Source organism: Pantherophis guttatus, chromosome 2 (genome assembly GCF_059756535.1).
Source record: "Pantherophis guttatus breed Tessera chromosome 2, ASM5975653v1, whole genome shotgun sequence".
NCBI lineage: Eukaryota > Metazoa > Chordata > Lepidosauria > Squamata > Colubridae > Pantherophis > Pantherophis guttatus.
In genome coordinates, this window is record NC_142064.1 from 145,307,539 (window position 1) to 145,327,530 (window position 19,992).

The 19,992-nt window shown below is 40.5% G+C and overlaps 1 protein-coding gene across 3 annotated transcripts in view; it reads left to right on the plus strand.

The window, feature by feature from the left end:
• RHBDL3 (rhomboid like 3) overlaps positions 1-19,992 on the plus strand; it is a 142,288-nt gene that overhangs the window by 89,491 nt on the left and 32,805 nt on the right. For 2 of the 3 annotated variants that reach the window (XM_034412523.3, XM_034412525.3), the window contains one exon: positions 16,696-16,920. In XM_034412523.3, coding sequence (XP_034268414.1) covers positions 16,696-16,920 — 225 coding nt within the window. Of the gene's footprint in view, positions 1-2,071; positions 2,170-16,695; positions 16,921-19,992 lie in introns of those variants that run through there. The other variant, XM_087886957.1, reaches the window with a different exon arrangement.

The following is a 19,992-nucleotide window of genomic DNA, read 5'->3' on the forward strand; positions in this document are numbered from 1 at the left end:
TTTTCATCTGATGAGAAATTAGATGATCATGGTCTCCTGGTGCAGTAGCTTGTCCAAACAATGCTACTTATATATCTGGGCAAGGACGCAATGGGAAAAGATTCATATACCTACAAACAAGGTGTTGGCATGTCAAGACCAGTGTTATCTCCTGGTGTCCTCCAGATCTGTTTGGCTCTAGAATTCACAATCTGCTGACTAGCAATCTTGGGAGCTTTTGTTCAGGACTTCTGAAAGATGCAGGTTGGAGAAAAAGGTTTATTTGTCTTGTGTGCAACCTATAAAGTTTCTGTAAGTGCTTTTCTGTTCACTCTTGCAATACATGGTGTAATACCGTTTTTTATATTATTATGGGCCTAGTTTTTCTTGTTGGAGTACAAATCCCACTAGTTCACCAGTACAAAAAGTTATGAGGTATGGAAGTTGCATGCTGAAGCCAAAAAGATAACCTCATTATAAGGTTGTTGTTGCTGTTGTTGTTGTTAGTCATGAAGTCACATCCGACCCATTACGACCCCATGGACAACGTTCCTCCAGGCCTTCCTGTCCTCTACCATTCCCCGGAGTCCATTTAAACTTGCTGACTGCTTCAGTGACTCCATCCACCCACCTCATTCTCTGCCGTCCCCTTCTTCTTTTGCCCTCAATCGTTCTGGGCATTAGGCTCTTCTCCAGTGAGTCCTTCCTTCTCATTAGGTGGCCAAAGTATTTGAGTTTCATCTTCAGGATCTGGCCTTCTAAAGAACAGTCAGGGTTGATCTCCTCTAGGACTGACCGGTTTGATCTTCTCCAGCACCATAGTTCAAAGACCTCAATTCTTTGACGAACAGCCTTCCTTATGGTCCAACTTTCACCACCATACATTGCTGGAAAAACCATAGCCTTGACTATACGCACTTTTGTTGGCAGGGTGATGTCTCTGCTTCTTAGTATGCTGTCTAGATTTGCCATAGCTTTCCTCCCCAGGAGCAAGTGTCTTTTAATTTCTCAGCTGTAGTCCCCATCTGCAGCGATCTTGGAGCCCAGGAAAATAAAATCTGTCACTATCTCCATTTCTTACTCATCTATTTGCCAGGAATTGAGAGGGCCGGATGCCATGATCTTAGTTTTCTTAATGTTGAGTTTCAAGCCAACTTTTGCACTCTCCTCCTTCTCCCACATCAAGAGGCTCTTTAGTTCCTCTTCACTTTCTACCATTAGAATGATATCATCTGCATATAAAGTAGTTCTATGGTAGGAATAGGCAATCACGTATTGTCCCTTGTCCTGTTTTGAATTTGCACAATTGAAATTCACTAAAATCACCAATTTTCAGAGGTGCCATTTTTGTCCTTTTGGTTTTGGGACGCCGCACCCTCCCCCATTAAATAGGTGTAATGTGATGAAATGTGCACCTGCAGGAGCAGTGCAGGAGAATTTGGCAACAGAGAGCTTTCCCAGAGAGAGGTCCAGATTAAGAGACTGCGCAGTCCCAAGCTAGAGGCGAGAAGGGGAAAGAGGTTCAGGGTAGCCACACCCTAGAATGTCTCAGGGTATATATATCAAGTAGGTTAGAAGGTTATAGCATTTTAGCATCAGCATTTAGTGCTTTACAGCATTCTCTGGGCACTATACGATGTAGAAGTGTTATTTGCATATTGCCCCCAACAATCTGGATCCTCATTTTACTGACCTCGGAAGAATCGAAGGCTGAGTCAACCCTGAGTTCTGCCACCTTTAAACTCCAGGCTGTGGGACTGGAAAAGTAAATGTATAATTTGAAAGTAAAGAGGAAGGAGAGGTACCAATAACAGCAGAAGTATCTAGAATTTTACTAGGTGTATAGACTCCTTTTTGACCTCTCCATTTTTCCCTCTCTCCCTCTCTCTTTCCACTCCTTGGAAAATTATGGTTACTGTTTATCTGTATTAACAAAATTACAACAATGCACATAATTTATTCCCTATAAAATGCTGCTTCCCAAACCTTTAGAGAAATCTGTCTCCATCAATAAAAACCCAGGGAAAGGGACAATATTTTGACTTTCCACTGACAGAGTGCACATTCTATATAATGTTTTTTATGGTTACAGATAATTCCAGTGTGCCTGGAGCAGGAAAGACATTGAAATGGTTAAAAACATCTGCACACCGACCCTCATGATAAAAAGGAGAAAACATTACATTCCAGGTGGATTAGATAACACTTTTAAAATATTATTTTATTTTATTTTTTTGCAGGAAGAGTTGTCATGAAGAAGCACACCTTATGTCTGTGCTGAAGTGGAGGATGTACATTTATTTCTTGTTTGTTATTATAATTATAATTATTTTACAGTGTTTAGAAATACCTCTGTAGCATAGATATTTCAGTTACATAAAACCTATTCTATTTTGCTGTGCAAGATCCTGTTCTGTCCCTGTCTCACACACGCACACCAGCCGTCGATCAAGAGTTAAAATAAACCAGCAGACAAGAATTTCCTTTGATAACAGAATTGGCAGCAACCCAGTGGCTGCTTGCCAACAGTCTTTACTTATAAAGGGAGGTTTATCTCCTCCGACCGAAAACATCAAAGTCCACAAAAGCCAAAGAATAGTCAAGTCCAGTCCAAAAAATCAGGGTTGATGCTACTCTTTCTAAACCCCAATGGCTATGTCCAAAAACCAATCAATTAAATCTTGCCACCAGTTTATTGGTAGGAAGACAGAAAGCAGTTGCTGAACGACTTGGAGGTTTTTCTTAGGAAATATATAATCTGAGGCTGGACATTTGCACAATGAGTTACTATAGCATGTTTGGTTTTGAGAGTTCTTTATGAACCCAGAAGCATTGGCAGCTAGTTTGAAGCCTCTGGATTGGTCAGGTATAGAAGAAATATTGGGAGCTTCACCGGTTTTTTTACCCCGTTAACAGAACGTTGCCCTTGAGTTTCCACACTTTAGTTTCCATTTTCCATAGCTGAGGTACAGGAAATTAAAGACTGTAGTCTTCATGAGTTTGGGTTCATACACTGAACTGTGATTTGCTGAATCGTGATTTGCTGATTAACCTACCATCTTGGGGTGAGCTTGGGAAAAAAATGTGATGAGTTACAATGGGAGGACAATAGGCAACAGTCCCAAGAAAGTAGAAAGTGTGAGAAAGAAACTCATAATAACCACACCTTGATTTTGTGATGGGGCAGAGAGACTTTGATTGGGTCTCAAGATTCTACTGTTATATCAGGGGTGAAATCCAGCAGGTTCTGACAGGTTCTGGAGAACCAGTAGCGGAAATTTTGAGTAGTTCGGAGAACCGGCAAATACCACCTCTGGCTGAACCCAGAGTGGGGTGGGAATGGGGATTTCACAGTATCCTTCTCTCTGGAGTGGGGAGGGAATGGGGATTTTGCAGTATCCTTCCCCTGGAGTGGGGTGGGAATAGAGATTTTGCAGTATCCTTCCCCTGCCACACCCACCAAGCTACGCCCAGAGAACCAGTAGTAAAAAAATTTGGATTTCACCACTGTGTTATATCCTGCAGCGAGAAAATATTATTTCTAGAATCCTCTTAGTGTCTATTTCTTGACCTGACCCACCATAAAAGGTTGACCTCAATCTTGAACTCTGAAAATTCCTCCTGGCCCCTTTTTATACCACACAAAATCAAGGCAGGGATATGTGGTGGACTTCCCCAGAAGCTAGAAATTACTGGAGTAAAATTAAGATATAGTTAGAAGAAATGATTCATCAACATGAATCATGATTTAAAACCTGAGCTATTCCTATTGGGTATCCTTCCAGAGAAAATTAGTAAAGAAAATATATATTTGATTATACATGTAATAACTGCAGCGAGGATAGTATTTGCGCAAAGATGGAAAGCAGAGAAAATCCCTTCGGAAGGGGAAGTGATAAAAAATTTTTAGATTGTGCAAAAATGAATAGATTAACTTTGAAAATCAAAGAAAGAGAAGACACAGAATATTTTAAGATATGGGGACAATTCTATCATTGGTTAGAAAATAGATATAGATAAATAATTTAATAATTAAATAAGAGAATGATAAAATAAAAATATTGTATGGGATGTTGTAAAAAAAAGAGGAGTAACAAGAGAAGAAGAAGTCACTGAAGAAACACCGAGATGACACACAGAATGACTGATGTATTATGTGTTTGTGTATAAAACAATAAAAAACTTTTTACAAAAAAAAATCAAGACAGGGACTTGCACAGGACTGAATTCCTGTTTCTCCTCCCTTCATGGCCCATTCCTTCTCCAAGGTCGTCTCTACGTTCCTTTACATTTCCCACTTAGAGATTCAAGAGAGATTTGCTTCAGAATTCACGATCCTTTTGGATTGTTTTGAGATGCTTTATTTCAACTGGCTCACAGATTAGCAACAGTTCTTCATCCATCATTCTCTTCTGAAACCAAATCCTGGGTTAATGGAGTAGAGACCATGAAAGCAAACCAAATGCTGCAGAAACGGGAGCCTCGTGTTTTCAGGGTGAGCCTATTTCTCTTAGCGGATGGCTCTTTAAATGGCCTAAGGATAACACTTTGGCAAACATCCAAGCGAGTACTTAATTTTCAGCATGTAAATGCTCCAGTAGTTTCCTTCACTGGTAGCTGCACTATGTACTAATTATAGTTGCCTGGAGTAGAGTTATAGATGTCAGACTCTCTAAGTTAATGGATGAATGAATATCACAGTGCTTCCTTAGGTTCAGAGTTGTGTTGAATTGTAGGGAAGAATTATGGATTGGTTAGTAAAGAGAACTTTTTGCTTCGGGCTATTTATTTATTAAGTGCCTAGTGCAGACACCACAAGAGCAATAAGAAGTTACAGTACATAAAGCAGGCTTCAATATGACACATATGAACAAAGGGGCTGGGCTTCGCAATTCTGCCACCTTGCCTGTTTTGACTTCCGCTGTCCTGCAGACACCGCTGTCCACATATAAAACTTTTAAAAAACTAAGCTTGCTATCTCCCTAAGGTACACACCAGACTTACAGAAAGAGAAAAAGAGAGAGAAAGAAAGAAAGAGAGGGAGTGAGGGTGGGAGAGAAGCAGAGGTGGGTTTCAGCAGGTTCTGACCAGTTCTGGAAAACCGGTAACTGAAATTTTGAGTAGTTTGGAGAACCGGCAAATACCACCTCTAACTGGCCCCGCCCCCATCTATTCTCTGCCTCCTGAGTCCCAGCTGATTGGCTAGGTCTTCTTTTGTTGCCCTGCACAGGAGAAGGGAGCTGGAAAGCAGGTTAGTGGGGTGGGGTGGGAATGGAGATTTTACAGTAAGCTTCCCCTGCCACACCCACCTAGCCACGCCGGCCATGCCCACAGAACTGGTAGTAAAAAAATTAGAATCCCACCACTAGAGGGAAGAATTAATTACCCCTCTTCAAGAAGTTGAATAGGGGCCCAGATTTTGCTATTCCAAGTCCTCTCCTTTCTACTGTCAGCCTTGTGAGGTAATCCAGACAAGAAATGCATTTAGGAGTACTGACTCTATTTAAGCCCCAATATTAAAATTAACAGAATCTTGCAAGTCTGAAAATACCCCTGTCATTTCTCCCTTTTACTGGCCCCAAAACTAGGGAGGTTCCCTTCTGAGACTCTTTTTCTACCCCTCGTTTGGACTCAAATTTTGTTTATCAGACCATTGTCTGCACCAGGGGTGTCAGACTCAAACTCAAGCCGGGGCCGGATCCGGCCCGTGGTGTGCTTAGATCTGGCCTGCATGACCACCCTGGAAATAGCGAAGGACCAGCCCGTGGTGCCTCTGCCAGCAAAAACGGAGCTCAGGAGGGCCGTGGGTGGCCCTCTTGAGCTCCGTTTTTGCTGGCAGAGGGTTGCAGGAGGCCCTTGCAGCCAGAAATGGAGCTCGGGAGCCCATTTTCACTGGCTGGGCCACAGGTGCCCCTGACATGAGTGACATCGAGCTGGCCACACACACACCCCGCCCCCCCCCCAAGGTCAAACACAACCCTGATGCAGCCCTCAATGAAATTGAGCTTGACACTCCTGGTCTAGGATGTGGCTCTTCCCCCTGATTCCCAAGGTCATTCCTAGATGCCATTATATCTGCCTTCTAGTCATATGGTCCAGGGAGAAACGTTTTGCTGCCTACCCTGTGCTCCTCAATCCATACATGCAGGCAGAAAGATGCCAGATGAGAAGAAGGCAGAAATCTATAAATATACACAAATACAAATACAGATAACAATACTGTTATTATGGCTGATCACACAATCAGCCAGAGGTTGACACTTGTATCCCCCTACGGAATTCTTCCCAAGGACCCAGGATAGACAGAATTTGTTGTTTGATAGAGTTAAAGGTAGCATCACAGGATGTAACCTGTTCCAAGTAAAGCTGCCTTTTGCATTTGACTGATGATATTTTGTCAATGCTGATGGTTTTCTCGTAATGCTCCAGATGTTTTGCAATTACACCCAAGGTACCTATTACTGTTGGTATTGTCTTTGTTTTCTTGTCAACAACAATTTAAGCTGTTACGCAGCAACACCTCTTTGACTTCTAAAGTCCCAGAGTACTTTAGCTTCTTCATTCTCTATTACTTTGTCTATTTTGTGGTCCCAGAAGTTCTTGCTTGCAGGAAAAAAATTGGACTATCTTGCAGATAGTCCAATGCACCGTTGCTGTTACTTTGTCATGTTGTTGTTTGGAATCAGTCTGTGTGATCTTCTTGCAGCAGCTAAGCAGGCAGTCCAATGTTTCTTCAGTTTCTTTGAGGGGGATGGGGGGGGCACTTGCTCTCTATTGCTGTCTTATCAATTCTGGCTTTGTATGTATTTGTGCTTATGGATTAGTCTTGTGCATCCATAATTGGCTACTTGTCTTTTTCTTCAACTTTCCTGCTCTTAACCATTGCCAGGTCTTTTGTTATTGTCTTTGCCTGCTATTTTTTTTTAAATATACTGGCTCTGTAGTACTTTGCCTTACCAGGTCTTTTCTTTTCTTCATTTGATCTTTCTTGTAGGCCAGTTTGATCTTTCCAATACTCAGTAAGCCTTTGTGATATACTAACTTCAGTGCATTTTCTTCACTATCCTTCAACTATTCTTCCAATGTCCTTTTTTCTTCATCAACTGTCTGTATATTTCATTCCAAAGTATTTTCTTTTTGGTAAGTAGAGTCTGTCTACATTGCTGCGTGGGTGAAGGGCATGATTCATTGTCGTTCTTTTTCTGGTCTTCCTATCCAGAGCTTCTAATTCAGCTTGAATTCTGTGCATATTCCAGCTGTGTATCTAATGACTGGAATTGCCCAGGTGTAAATCACCTCGACTGCAATTCCTCCACAGTATTTGGACTTTAAGATCTTCTTCACTCTCTTGATGTATTCACTTCTATCTTCTTCTTGACTTTAGTGTGCTTGAGGTTGACGGCTAGAAGGATACCCAGGTATTTGTAATGATCGTCTTCATCCAGACTCCTGATGTTATTTCCATAAGGTGTCTTGATACCTTCGGTTTTCACTATTTTTCCCCTGCTGAGAGTGAGGATGGCATGTTTATCCAGTCCAATTTCCATTGCAGTATCTTGGCTGTGTATATGAACAATTCTGAGCAGGGAGACTATTTCAGATGATGTTTTTCCATATACGTTCAGATCATTCATGTGAAGGAGGTGGGATAGCCTTGTTGTTTGAAAGCCATGGCCTGAGTTACTCGGTATTGTTGACAAAGGAATCAGTGCAATGACAAACAGTAGTGGCGAGAGTGAGTCTCCTTGAAAGATATTAATCTTTCCCAATCTATCACCACTGACCAGCAACTATATCTTCCATTGTGCCATTGATCTTTTCACAAAACTTCTAATGTTTTTACTGACTCCTGTTGTTTTTAGGCACTTGATTATCCAATCATATGGCAGGGAGTCAAATGCCTTCAATCCACACTGCATTCAAGTCGGGCTTCCTTCTCTTGCAATTTTCTAAAATCATCTTGCCGGTTAGGAACTGATCTTTTGTTCCTCCACAATTTGGGCAGCGTCCCTTCTGCTCAAATGGAAACAGTTTGTTTTCAAATAGATGCTGTTGGACCTCATCGGCTACCACACCAGTTAACAATGTGAATGTCATTGGTAAAGCAGGCAATTGATCTTCGGTTCCCTGCTGCTCTTTTGTTGGATCTTGCATTGTTAGGTAGGTTTTGCCAATATTAACTGACCTTCAGTTTTACCTGCCATTTTCTCCACCATTTCTGCTGTTATTGCAAGTTCTTTCATTTTAGCTTCATTTTAATTCTTATCCACCTTCTTTATCTAACCTGCATTCTTATTATATTTCTTTGGGTTGTCTCATGGCTGTGCCCAAAACTGCACTGTTCCTTCTTTGTCAGATGTTGACTGATTCACTGCTGCCTTTTTATTAATGGATTGGTCGAAATTATTCAGACTCGCTTGAAACTGGAGATTCTGCCAATAGTGTGAAATTCGATCTTTGTATCTGCTGATCTACTTCGCTAAGCTGTTATTTACTGCTTTATAATTTCCAGTACTTCTTTAATCTTCCTTGTTTCTTGGCGATATATTGTTTCTAGACGAAAGTATTAGTACCATTTTATAATGCCTTAATAAGACCACACTTGGAATGCTGCATCCAGTTTTGGTCGCCACGATAAAGATGTTGAAGATGTTGAGACTCTAGAAAGAGTGCAGAGAAGAGCTACAAAGATGCTACAGAGTGCAGAGAAGAGCTACAGAGAGGACTGGAGGCTAAAACATATGAAGAATAGTTACAAGAATTGGGTTTATCTAACCAACCTAGAACTAAGGAGAAATTTTCTGACAGTGAGAATAATTAATCAGTGGAACGGCTTGCCTTCAGAAGTTGCAGATGCTCCATCACTGGTGTTTTTTTTAAAGAAGAGATTGGATAATAATTTGTCTGAAGTAATAGAGGGTCTCCCGCTTGAGCAGAGGATTGATTAGAAGACCTCCAAGATCCCTCCTGACTCTTATTATTCTGTTATTTCTTGATCAGGCATTGGCCTTCTTGTTCTTCATCTTCTTTTCTTTCATCTCTTCTAAGCTTGCTTACATCTGTTCTTAGCATGCTGATCTTATTTTCCAGCTTGATCTACCATTTTGGTAGTGCGTTATTTGTCTTTTTTTTCTGGTTTGTTGATTTTGCACTCAAAGATATTCAGTTATAACCGCAGCCGTGCTGTACATTAGTTGGTTGGAGAAAATGCAGTGGTAAAGGGATTGGAAAAAATTTCAGGAGCCACGCACTGCACGCTTTCCCTCCCTTGTTGCAAAATTGAGTGTAAATGATTCCTTCATCATCTATCTTGTTTGGAAATAGGCTTCAGAAGCATTTCAGAAGCATATCTAGCTGTGGTAAATAAGCATATTGTAATAGTGTTCCATTACACATTTCTCCCTCAGGCGTGAATGTATTTCAGAAGGCACAGCATGTATTGTTAGGAAGTAATCTCAACCACTTCCTTCTTTGCATGCTGAATAATCCAATAAACAATTTTAAGGAAAGTGAATATTTAATGAATCAGGGGATGCTTTTTTTTTTCCTTAATCCCTTTTCCCTTTTGTATTTTATCCGTCTGCTTCCACTTTTAATAACCAGGTTATTAAAGAAGCTGCAGATCAGCTGCGTGGGAAAAAACAGGATGGCTTTTCTTGGGGTGCGGGTGGGGGGGTTGGACCAGAAAATGTGCAAGGCCACAATAAATTCCCTGTTCTTTCTGTCAATGGTTAAGTATTTGATTCAAAAACCCCAAACCTAAAAATCAAGCAGTAAGTAAATTACGACCATATGGGAACTGTTCTCTATATACAGTAGTAGTGAAAGACCTTTGATAACTAGTGATTACAATTCAATGAAATTTTGTTGCCCTGAATTTGTTGGATCTTCTCACACAAAAGGAAAAGTAGAATTTTGCTTCACACATGATGTGAGACTTCTACAAAGGTCCAGAACCATAGGGTAGACTGGTAGCCAAAAAATACCTCCAAAAAAAGGCAGGAATAAAGTATTACTGTCCTCTACTACTATTCTCGTTTTGAGTTATCTGAGCAAAATACCTGCAATGAGCATAGAAAACAGATGGAATTTCAATTGCATCAATATGGCCACTCTTTTGATACCCCTGTGTATGATCTCTGTGTTTTCAAACATTTGTCCATCACATCTATAAAATGTGTTGACCTAAAACAACTGTATAAAAATAGTTATTCTTTCTGGGGACTTTTTTTTTTTTTAATTACATTCTATGATGTGAAGTGTGTTTCAGTTTCTCTCTCTCTGCCTGTCTCTCAACCTCACCCACACACAGACACACAAGTAAAAGTAAAAATGGAATACATGGAAATAAGTTGTACTGTAGTGCAGTCTTGTTTAATGGAATTTTTGCATTAAAATTATTGAAAGAAATCTCAAGAGTTTACATGCTTGTTAGGTATGATAAACGCTAACACATTTACCATTGTTTGTTAGCTATGATGAATATTTAGATATTTTTATAAAATCCTTCATACATTGCATACAAGGGCATTTTCAATTGCCTAAATCAATGCCTTTCCCTTGATGGTAATAAATTACAGTAATATCCCTTACCAGATCACCTTTGCATTTGTTCACATATTAAAGCTGAATCCATGATTCATGCTATTAAGCTGCCCTTTATTTTACACTTGGTATCTTAAGGTCAAGTTGCCACATACTAGCAAATGTTCACTCCAGTACAACCAACATTTACACAACAGTTAACTTACTGAAATACCCATGTTTCCCTGAAAATAAGACCGGGTCTTAATTTCTTTTGGGCAACAAAATAAGCACTAGGGCTTATTTTTGGAGGTGTCTTATTTTTTCCTCATGTACGGGAGGCCCACTTCTTCTGCTTGCTCACAGTGGGGCAGGAGCCACGTGGCGTGCCACTGCAGTGAGACAGGGGCAGTGGAGCTGCACCACGCGCCCCGCATCGGCTTACCTCAGGGCCCCTGAAGCCAAGCCACTTGCCTTGTCTCGCTGCCATAGCACCAGTATGTTGCAGCTGCAAGCAAGCAGAAGAAGTGGGAAGGCAGCCACATGGGCTATTGCTGCACATGGCTGCTGGTATTGCCACCGTGAGTGTCGTGAGTAACACCATGAGTGTTGGGGTATGGATGGCTTGGTTGTGGGGGCCCTGAGATAAGCTGGTGTGGAGCGGGTGGGGCAGCTCCACCACCACCCCTCCTTGCCTTGTGGCCATGGCACCGCGAGCAACCAGATGGAATGGGTAGGTGGCTGGCTGTGCAGGCTCTTAAGTAGGGTTTATTTGGGGGGTAGGGCTTATATTAGGCACATACATAAAACATGCTAGGGCTTATTTTTTGGATAGGTCTTATTTTTGGGAAAACAGGGTATCTAGAAAGACTGAGAAATGTCTAGTTTGGTTGTGGTCATATGTCAAGAACTACCTATATTATTATGAAAATAAAATGTACATTGAACAATAAGCCAGACAGCAATATAAATAGACATGCTTAATTCTTAATCTCAGAAATGGATTCTGACTGAAACTTTCCAGCTTTTTCCTTTTGTCTTTACAGAATCTTGCAGGTCCAAGTGCTGAGTAAGCCAAACCACATAGTTACTTCATATTTCTTTTATTGTGTTTGTAGTCTGTCATCATAAAAGAGGTTGCATAAATCAAGAAAAAAATATGTAGTTTGGAAAGCGATGGCTGAATGATTACTCATTTCAATTACTCATAGGTCTCTGGTCTCACACCTGCTGAGGTGCTAGATAATATTGTGAAATAATGGCAAGATCTAAATTTACTCATAACGTTGGAGAAAAAGAGAGGAATTTTATAGACTGTGCCTTTTCCAGAGGGGAATACCCCCCAAAGGGTGTGATTAGGAATAGGGTTGGGTTAGGATTGACTCTCTAGAGTAATCACAAGTTAGGTGGCTTATAAATATGATTTATAAAAAATCCCACTCTCCTTCATTAGCACTGGACAGAAATATATTAGTCAGGGCAGTTTCAAATATTTTACATTTCTATGGGCTCTTCAACAGAGTAGCACTAAAATGCTGTTATCCAGGGCAGAAGTGGATATAAATGTATGCAAACTGAATTAATTTCCTGCCACATTTCACATCCCTATTCTGCATTAAAGTAGGGATTTTGAGAGAAAAGCAGAGGAGAACTCTTCAGAGGTGGGTTTCAGCAGGTTCTGACCAGTTCTGGAGAACCGGTAGCGGAAATTTTGAGTAGTTCGGAGAACCGGTAGTAAAAATTCTGACTGGCCCCGTCCCCATCTATTCTCTGCCTCCCAAGTCCCAGCTGATCAGGAGGAAATGGGGATTTTGCAGTAACCTTCCCCTGGATTGGGGGACAGAATGGAGATTTTACAGTATCCTTCCCCTGCCACGCCCACCAAGCCACACCCACAGAACTGGTAGTAAAAACAAATTGAAACCCACCACTGGAACACTTCCTTTGGTGCCAATTACTAGCAGTAGAATCTCGGATCCCACAGCATGATCCTGAGAAACTTCTACTGCTAGTAACTGGACCGCACCAAAGGAAGTGTTCTCCTCTCTGCTTTTCACTCCAAATCCCTACTTCAGTTCATAATAGGGACCTGAAAGGAATTATTTCATACATTAATCTCCACTTCTGCCTTGGATAACAGTATGTACTATTCTGTTAAAGAGCCCTTAGAAATGTAAAATATTTGAAATTACCCCAACTGATACATTTATGTCCACTGCTAATGGAGAAGAGTGCTTTTTTATAAATCATATTTATAAGCCACCTAACTCATGATGACCCTGGAGAATCTCATTACAAGAGCTTCTAAACAGAACTTTTGAAGTTTTTAGGATTTCATCTGGGAACGTTAAGTGTTCTATTAAAGCACAGAAAGTATCGTTTCTTGTTTCTTTTCTTGCTGTAACATGAGTTGTTTGTTTTTGAGGTAGGCAATTACAAGAGTAATTATCTAGAGAGATGTCAGTTGGTTTCCCGTTCTTTTTTTCTTTCATTGCATGGTATTATTTAGTGCTTTTATATGTCTGGATTAAATGGTTCTCAGTATTGTAAGCACCTAGATAGGATACAAGTAACCAGTATATAGCCCGTTGATAAATGAATAAAAAATGAAGCTAAGTTGGGGAGAAAATGAAGAGGGTTTTAAATGCTGTTTGCTCCACTCAGCAAGTATCATTTGTTTTTACATATTTACTGGAAAATCTTTGTTTTCTTTGACATCCACATATTTAAACAAAATACTGTAGCTTACTGCAGGTAGTCCTCCACTACCTGTATATGACAATTGAGCCTAAAATTTCTGTCGCTAAGTGAGACATTTGTTAAGTGAGTTTTGCCCCATTTTACGACTTTTCTTGCCATAGTGGTTAAGTGAATCACTGTAGTTCTTAAGTTAGTATGTAACATGGTTGTTAAATGAATCTGGCTTCCTCATTGACTTTACTTGTCAGAAGGTCACAAAAAGTGATCACATGACCCCAGGACACTGTAATGTCATAAATATGAGCCAGTTGCCAAGCATCTGAGTTTTGATCATGTGACCATAGGGATGCTGCAACAGGTGTAAGTGTGAAAAACGGTCATAAGTCACTTCTTTCAGTGCTGCTGTAACTTCAAACAGTCACTAAATGAACTGTTGTAAGTTGAGGACTACCTGTATTTTGCTCATAGGTGACTGAGCAGTGGGGAACAGTAGAATATTTAGAACTGACTCTGATTGTCCCCATTTATAAACTTAGATTATCTTTCCCATCCCACCATAAAATTATTGGTTTTGTCAGCCTTCCCACATCTCAATTTTCTGATGTGTTATAGGTGGTCTCAAGATACATAATTAAACAAGCATTTTGTAACAGGAGCGGGCTTGTATTACACTATGTGTTTATTGGATTATATGCATGCACATCATATTTGAAGCACGTGTTTAAATCATGGGTACTTAAGGAAAATGTGATACTTGAAAAGACCGCAGTCAAAACTCTGAAAAATACTAATAATTTCTTTCAGAAAAATTAAGGCAAGTTCAGAAGACGTATCAGGATTTGGAGCGAATTACAAATTCAGGGAATTAAAATGAAATTCTAATAAGATAGATATGAGATTTCAGTACGATAGCACAATCCAGGGAAAATAATGTTTACATTTGAGAAAAGGGGATCTTATTTAATGAGATGAATATGCTGGTTTTGCAGAAGCCACCCAACTGTATGTGGAGACACACTAAAAGAGTGTCAAACCAAGTGACTCAATCATGGGAGTATTTTCTGCTCAAGCAGTTTGAAATAAGGGGGTGCTGGGGTTGGGCACTGGTTACTTTAATGAAGTTGAGGCAGGTGAACACCTCGACAGGATGTCTATGGAGATTCTCAATTATCCAGGTTATCGCTGTTTCAAAGGTGCTTTTCAAAGAGGGCGCTGGACTTCCTTGGGTTTTTGTCAGGAAATTGTGCACCAGGTACCCAAATGGAAATCGGAGACGCTGAGACGAACTTGTCATTTTATATAAATAAATACATTTTACATCTATATTTACAGCAAACGAGATTAACAGATTAACAGAGTTGGAAGGGACCTTGTAAATCATCTAGTCCAACCCCCATTTCTGACAGATAGCAGTCCAGTCTCTTCTTTAAAGTTTCCAATGATGAAGCTCCCACAACTTCTGAGATAGTCAGGCAAACAGGAGCATCATGAGATAAATCACAGCGCTTACAGGGCACACAGAAGAAAAAGACGGGGGGAGGGGAAATTCCCCCTCCACACCCATAGTAACCAATCACAGTGTAGATTGCCTCATACAGGAGCAAGTGGGAGCACTCTCCAACCAATCAACTGCAAAGGTGTGTTCTGGTTCATTGTACAACCCCACTGTTCTAGCTACTAAATTTAAATATCTTAATAGAGGTTTTCTCCCCCCTTGAGAGGATGTCACTATTATGAAAATAATTCAGGGATTAGCTGAATCTAATAATGCAGTACCTAACAAGCAGAGGTTACAGTGCTTCTGAGCAGGAAGGTATTTTTTGACAATTAGAGTATATAATTATTGAATTGATACAAGTGGACAGGTGTCACCAGCAGACAGGTGACTGATGGTGAATTATGACTGAAAATTCAAGGAAGCAGACATGCTTCTGGCAGTGTTACAGAGGTTTTCAGTCTCTTTTGCTTTCCTAGCATTTTAATTGATTGGTTTAACCTGTGTGATTGCTGTATATATTTGCTGCTTGTCTTGTTATTTTCTTAACATGCCCTTTTCTTGTTCTGTGATGTTGTTTTTTTTCTCGTCACTCTGGGATGATTTGCATCACATTCTTGTTTGCTCCCCTTCTCCCTGATGAAATTAAAGACAGTTTAAAAATGGTTGTACATAACAAATGATAAATAACATTTATCGTGGAGGCCACTTACGCCTCAGCCCCCTTTCATTCAGGACAAGGCTTACAGCGGTATAATTAGTTTGTTTTGAAGCCGTTTGGCTCAGCTTGAAGCAATTACCCATGTACATTGTAGGTATGAAAGGAGGAGGCCTGGTCTCTGAAATCTTGTACAGATGAGCCAAAAAGAAAATGATCAAACACCAGTAAGCAACAGCACCAACCCGGAATGCTAATGCTGTGCTACTTTCTCTCGTGTGCTGAGTTAAGTCTTGGCAGCTTTCTACAAGCAGATGTTAACAGAGCGGCAGTCTATAGGAATAAAGAACTCTCAGAAATGTTTCTGGCAATTGCACAAGAGTGTTTATTCTATGCGAGGGCATATGTGTGCATTTGGAATATTTTATATACGCGTACTCTTATTAGGCAGGAATAGATAACTCTTGGGATCTCGGTTAATTAAGCATCATCCAATTGGGATCATTTCTGGTCATCTCATTTGTCTATAATGATGATCATTCATAGCTCAGGGATCTGTTTGATATTATGCAGTCCCTATTTTTTTTTCTCTTTCTACCTACCTAACTACCCGCATACCTGCCTATTTATTTATGACGATTGCAGGGTCCCCGGGTCATGTGATCACGGTTGATGACCTTCTGACCAGCAAAGACAATGGGGAAGCCAGATTCACTTAACAACCATGTTAGTAACTTAACAACTGCAGTGACTCACTTAACAACTATGGCAAGAAACAAGAGCCTGGTGGCTCAGCAGATTAAAAGCATTGTGATTAACACCAGGTGTCTGCAATTACTGTAAGTTCGAATCTCACCAGGCTCAAGGTTTACTCAGCCTTCCATCCTTTCTAAGGTAGGTAAATTGAGGACCCAGTTTGTGGGGGCAATAAGCTGACTTTGTATAAATATACAAAAGTATGAAGGCTATTGCTTAACGCATTGTAAGCCGCCCTGAGTCTCCGGAGAAGGGCGGCATATAAATCAAATTAAAAAAAAAAAAAAGAAAGGTTGTAAAATGAGGCAAAACTCACTTAACAACTGTCTTGCTTAACAACGAAAATGTTGGGCTCCGTTATGGTTGTAAGTCAACCATACCTGTAGAGTAGTTTAAATCGAAAGACTAGGCCAGAGATTAAGTAGGAAGTTAATTTCTTTTGAATATGTACTGTTTGAATCTTGTAGAATTCTGCATTGTGGCCAACTATTGAATCCTGATAATGTACCTAAACACCCTCAGTTTATAGTTCAATTAAAGCATTTTAATTGTTTTCTTTCCTTCTTCTTAACTATATCTTCAGATGAGTAACAAGAGGTCCAATAGCTTCCGCCAGGCCATTTTGCAAGGGAACAGGAGACTATGCAGCAAGGCCCTCCTGGAGGAGACAGGACTCAGCCTTTCTCAGCGGATGATTCGACACGTGGCATATGAGACGTTACCCCGTGAGATAGACCGGAAGTGGTACTACGACAGCTACACCTGTTGTCCTCCACCTTGGTTCATGATTGCCATCACAATTGTAGAGGCAAGTATCTTCAAGCACGGAATTATATGGGTGGGATTTACCTAATCTATTGTATTCTCTTCGGCCAGAAAATGGTTAAGCTTGCGAGCCATCAGATAAAGTTGGGCGTCAGCTAATCCCAATATAAGTTAGACCAAGGGTGTCCAACCTTGGCAACTTTCAGATTTATGGACTTTAACAGAATGGCTGGGAGTTGAAGTCCACAGGTCTTAAAGTTGCCAAGGTTGGACAACCTGATTTAGACCCCAATATATGCATACATAATTTAAATGCTAATATTTACACAGATAAAGAGTCTAAAGTTTTTTTTCCTGGAATATGGTTTGGAAAGATAATCAGCTACTGGTACAGACTGGGAGCAGATAACCTATTAAATGAATTCTCCGGTGTTTGCCATGGCAACATGGGTGTTTCAAAAATAGTTTATTGTTTTCATTTCTTAAAAAGTTTTAATGAAGGTATATCGGCCTGCGGCTTTTTAAATGTTGTCAGATTCCAACTCCCATAAAATTTGGCCAATTGTCCCAGCTAGTGGTCAAAAATAATGGGATTTATATGTAGCAGCTGTAAATTCCCCACTTTTACCTAAGAACAGCATCCATAAGGAATGTCTCCTCCCTGGCAGAACCACTTTTATAGAATTGCGTCTTCAAGGAGACCCACTGAGATTGTGGTAGTTTACAATTAGCCAATGTTCTTGGAAAGAAGTAGATGTTAGAAAAGATGTGAGTTAGTACCATTATACATCTGGCATTAACACAAAACATGCCTTGCACACCTTCAGTTTTGATAACTGCCATGTTTGTGAAAGGAAGCGTTTCCTCCATAAGTAATTACTTGCGAACTGGGGGAGTTGTCTGACATTCAACAAGAAGAATAAAAAATGCTGCAGAAACAGTGAAGGACAAATGATGATGGACTATGTTTGTCAGATGCTAGTAACCCAGGAACAGGAACTGAGTTCCAAGCACTTTGAGTTTATTACATGTTACCTATACACAAGAATCTGACCTACTAATGGTCCAGGCAAATTGGTGCTAGGTAAGAGTCAACGGAATGCATGGAGGGCTGGACTTACAGTAGGTCTCTTGTGGGAGCATAATGAGTCCAAATTGATGACACATTTGATCCCACCCTCGGGCTTAGCCTGGTCATCTCCTACAGTGTTGGTGCCTTTGAAAATAAGCTGTTGCTTGAGGGAGGGGTGTTGACCGGTGTAATTTAATTGTTTTCGTATTGCATAAACAAGGCTTTTTCTTTTTGCTGTCCTCTCCTAGTTATCCTTGTGTCCTCTCCAAGCAGCTTTGTTCTCCCCTTTGCCTTGTCTTCTCTTCGCAGGGCAGATACCCTTTCCTCTTGCCCTCTGTCCATCTTCTTTCCTCTTTCTCCACTTCCTCCTCTGTTATTTTTGCTGAAGGGAAGGGAAGGGAAGCTCTTGTCTGTGTGTACGCTTGTGTTTCTCTTGTAAAAGTAATTTGCGTGTGTGGGAAAGAATAGATAGTACATAGGGAATTAATTAGTTATATAAATGAGATGCCGAATTTACAGGCAATCGGTGGTGATTATTTTCATTTTATTTTATCCTGGTTTGGTCTTGTTTTTTTTTAGTATTGCTTCAGGAAGAGATATGTATGTGTGTGTTCACATATGCAAGAGTACGTAATATGTGTATTATAGAGGGAGGAATCTCCCAGGTTTGTTTAGATCAGTGGTTCTCAACCTTTTCTTCACCATGGATCCCCTTTAAATACCATTTGTGGCCACGACACCCCCCCCAAGACTTAACTCAAGATTTAAATCATAACATTTCTTCAAGCCATCGCGGACCCCCCTGTGATGACATCGCACCCCCCCCCCCAGACGTCCATAGACCACAGGTTGAGAACTATTGGTTTAGAACATAGCAAAAATCCTAGTTTGAGAAGAGGGGGAATTAGGAATTGTATAGGATTTGAGGGTGGGGGTGTTTCCCTGCCTGTTCTCTTTGGGAGGTTGTCTTCAATTCAGAGTAATCTTCTTTATAAGTAACTGTGAGGTTAGTAGAGATAGGATGGAAACAAACACAGAAATGGAACTGTAGGGCTCAGTATTAAGGTATCTTTAATGCTACTTGGCAGATTAAAGTCAGGTGGGGCTGCGAACTTCTGCAACTCTTCACCTGGGATTAGGATGTTCTACAAGGTTTGTTTTTTTTTAAAAGAAATCCGTCATGCTTTTTACATGACAGTGGTTGTAGTCATATTAGCAATTTTTGAGGGACTACTTCTCTTTCCTCTAGTAATCCCAGAATGGCAGTAGACCCTCTGAATGGCTAGATTGCATGAATAATATGATGCTTAAACCAAAGAAGTCCAATCCAAGGCGTTTTAAGATGGGAAAGCTGGACAGTATGATTCACCTACTGTTGGATAAATTACTGCCTCTGAAGGACCATGTCATTTTGGAGAATCAATTAAATGAATGAATGATGTCAAGTTCAAGATGAGGTCTATTCCTTGCTACAAGGGAAATGGAAACAACATAGAGCAGCTTTGGCATTTTAATTTCTTGTTCGGTCCTTTGATCTCTCAAATAAAGCTTTATTTAAAGATCAGCATAATGCTGAAATATATCTTCAGGCATTTCTCAATGGTTTTAATTACTTTATATTGAGCAATTAAAGAAAAGTAATGGGATTGCAGTAGAAAGGATGACAGGACATTTAAAAAACCTGAAAGGATGTAGATCATCTAACACTATGTGTGTAGGAGGTTTGTATAACACACACACCTTTGGGTCTATCATGTATTTGTGCAATGGGTCTGTCTAGCATACAGGTAGTCCTCGATTTACAACAGTTCATTTGGTGACTGTTCGAAGTTACAACGGCACTGAAAAAAGTGACTTATGACCATTTTTCACACTTACACCAGTGGTGGGTTGCCCCCGGTTTGCCCCCGGTTCTATAGAACCGGTAGTAAAACCGGCAGGAGGCTCCGCCCACTGACCCCGACATCATCAAAACGCTTCTGTGCATGCGCAGAAGAGCGTGCGCGCGCAAGCAAACCAAGCGCACACATGCGGCCCCGCTGT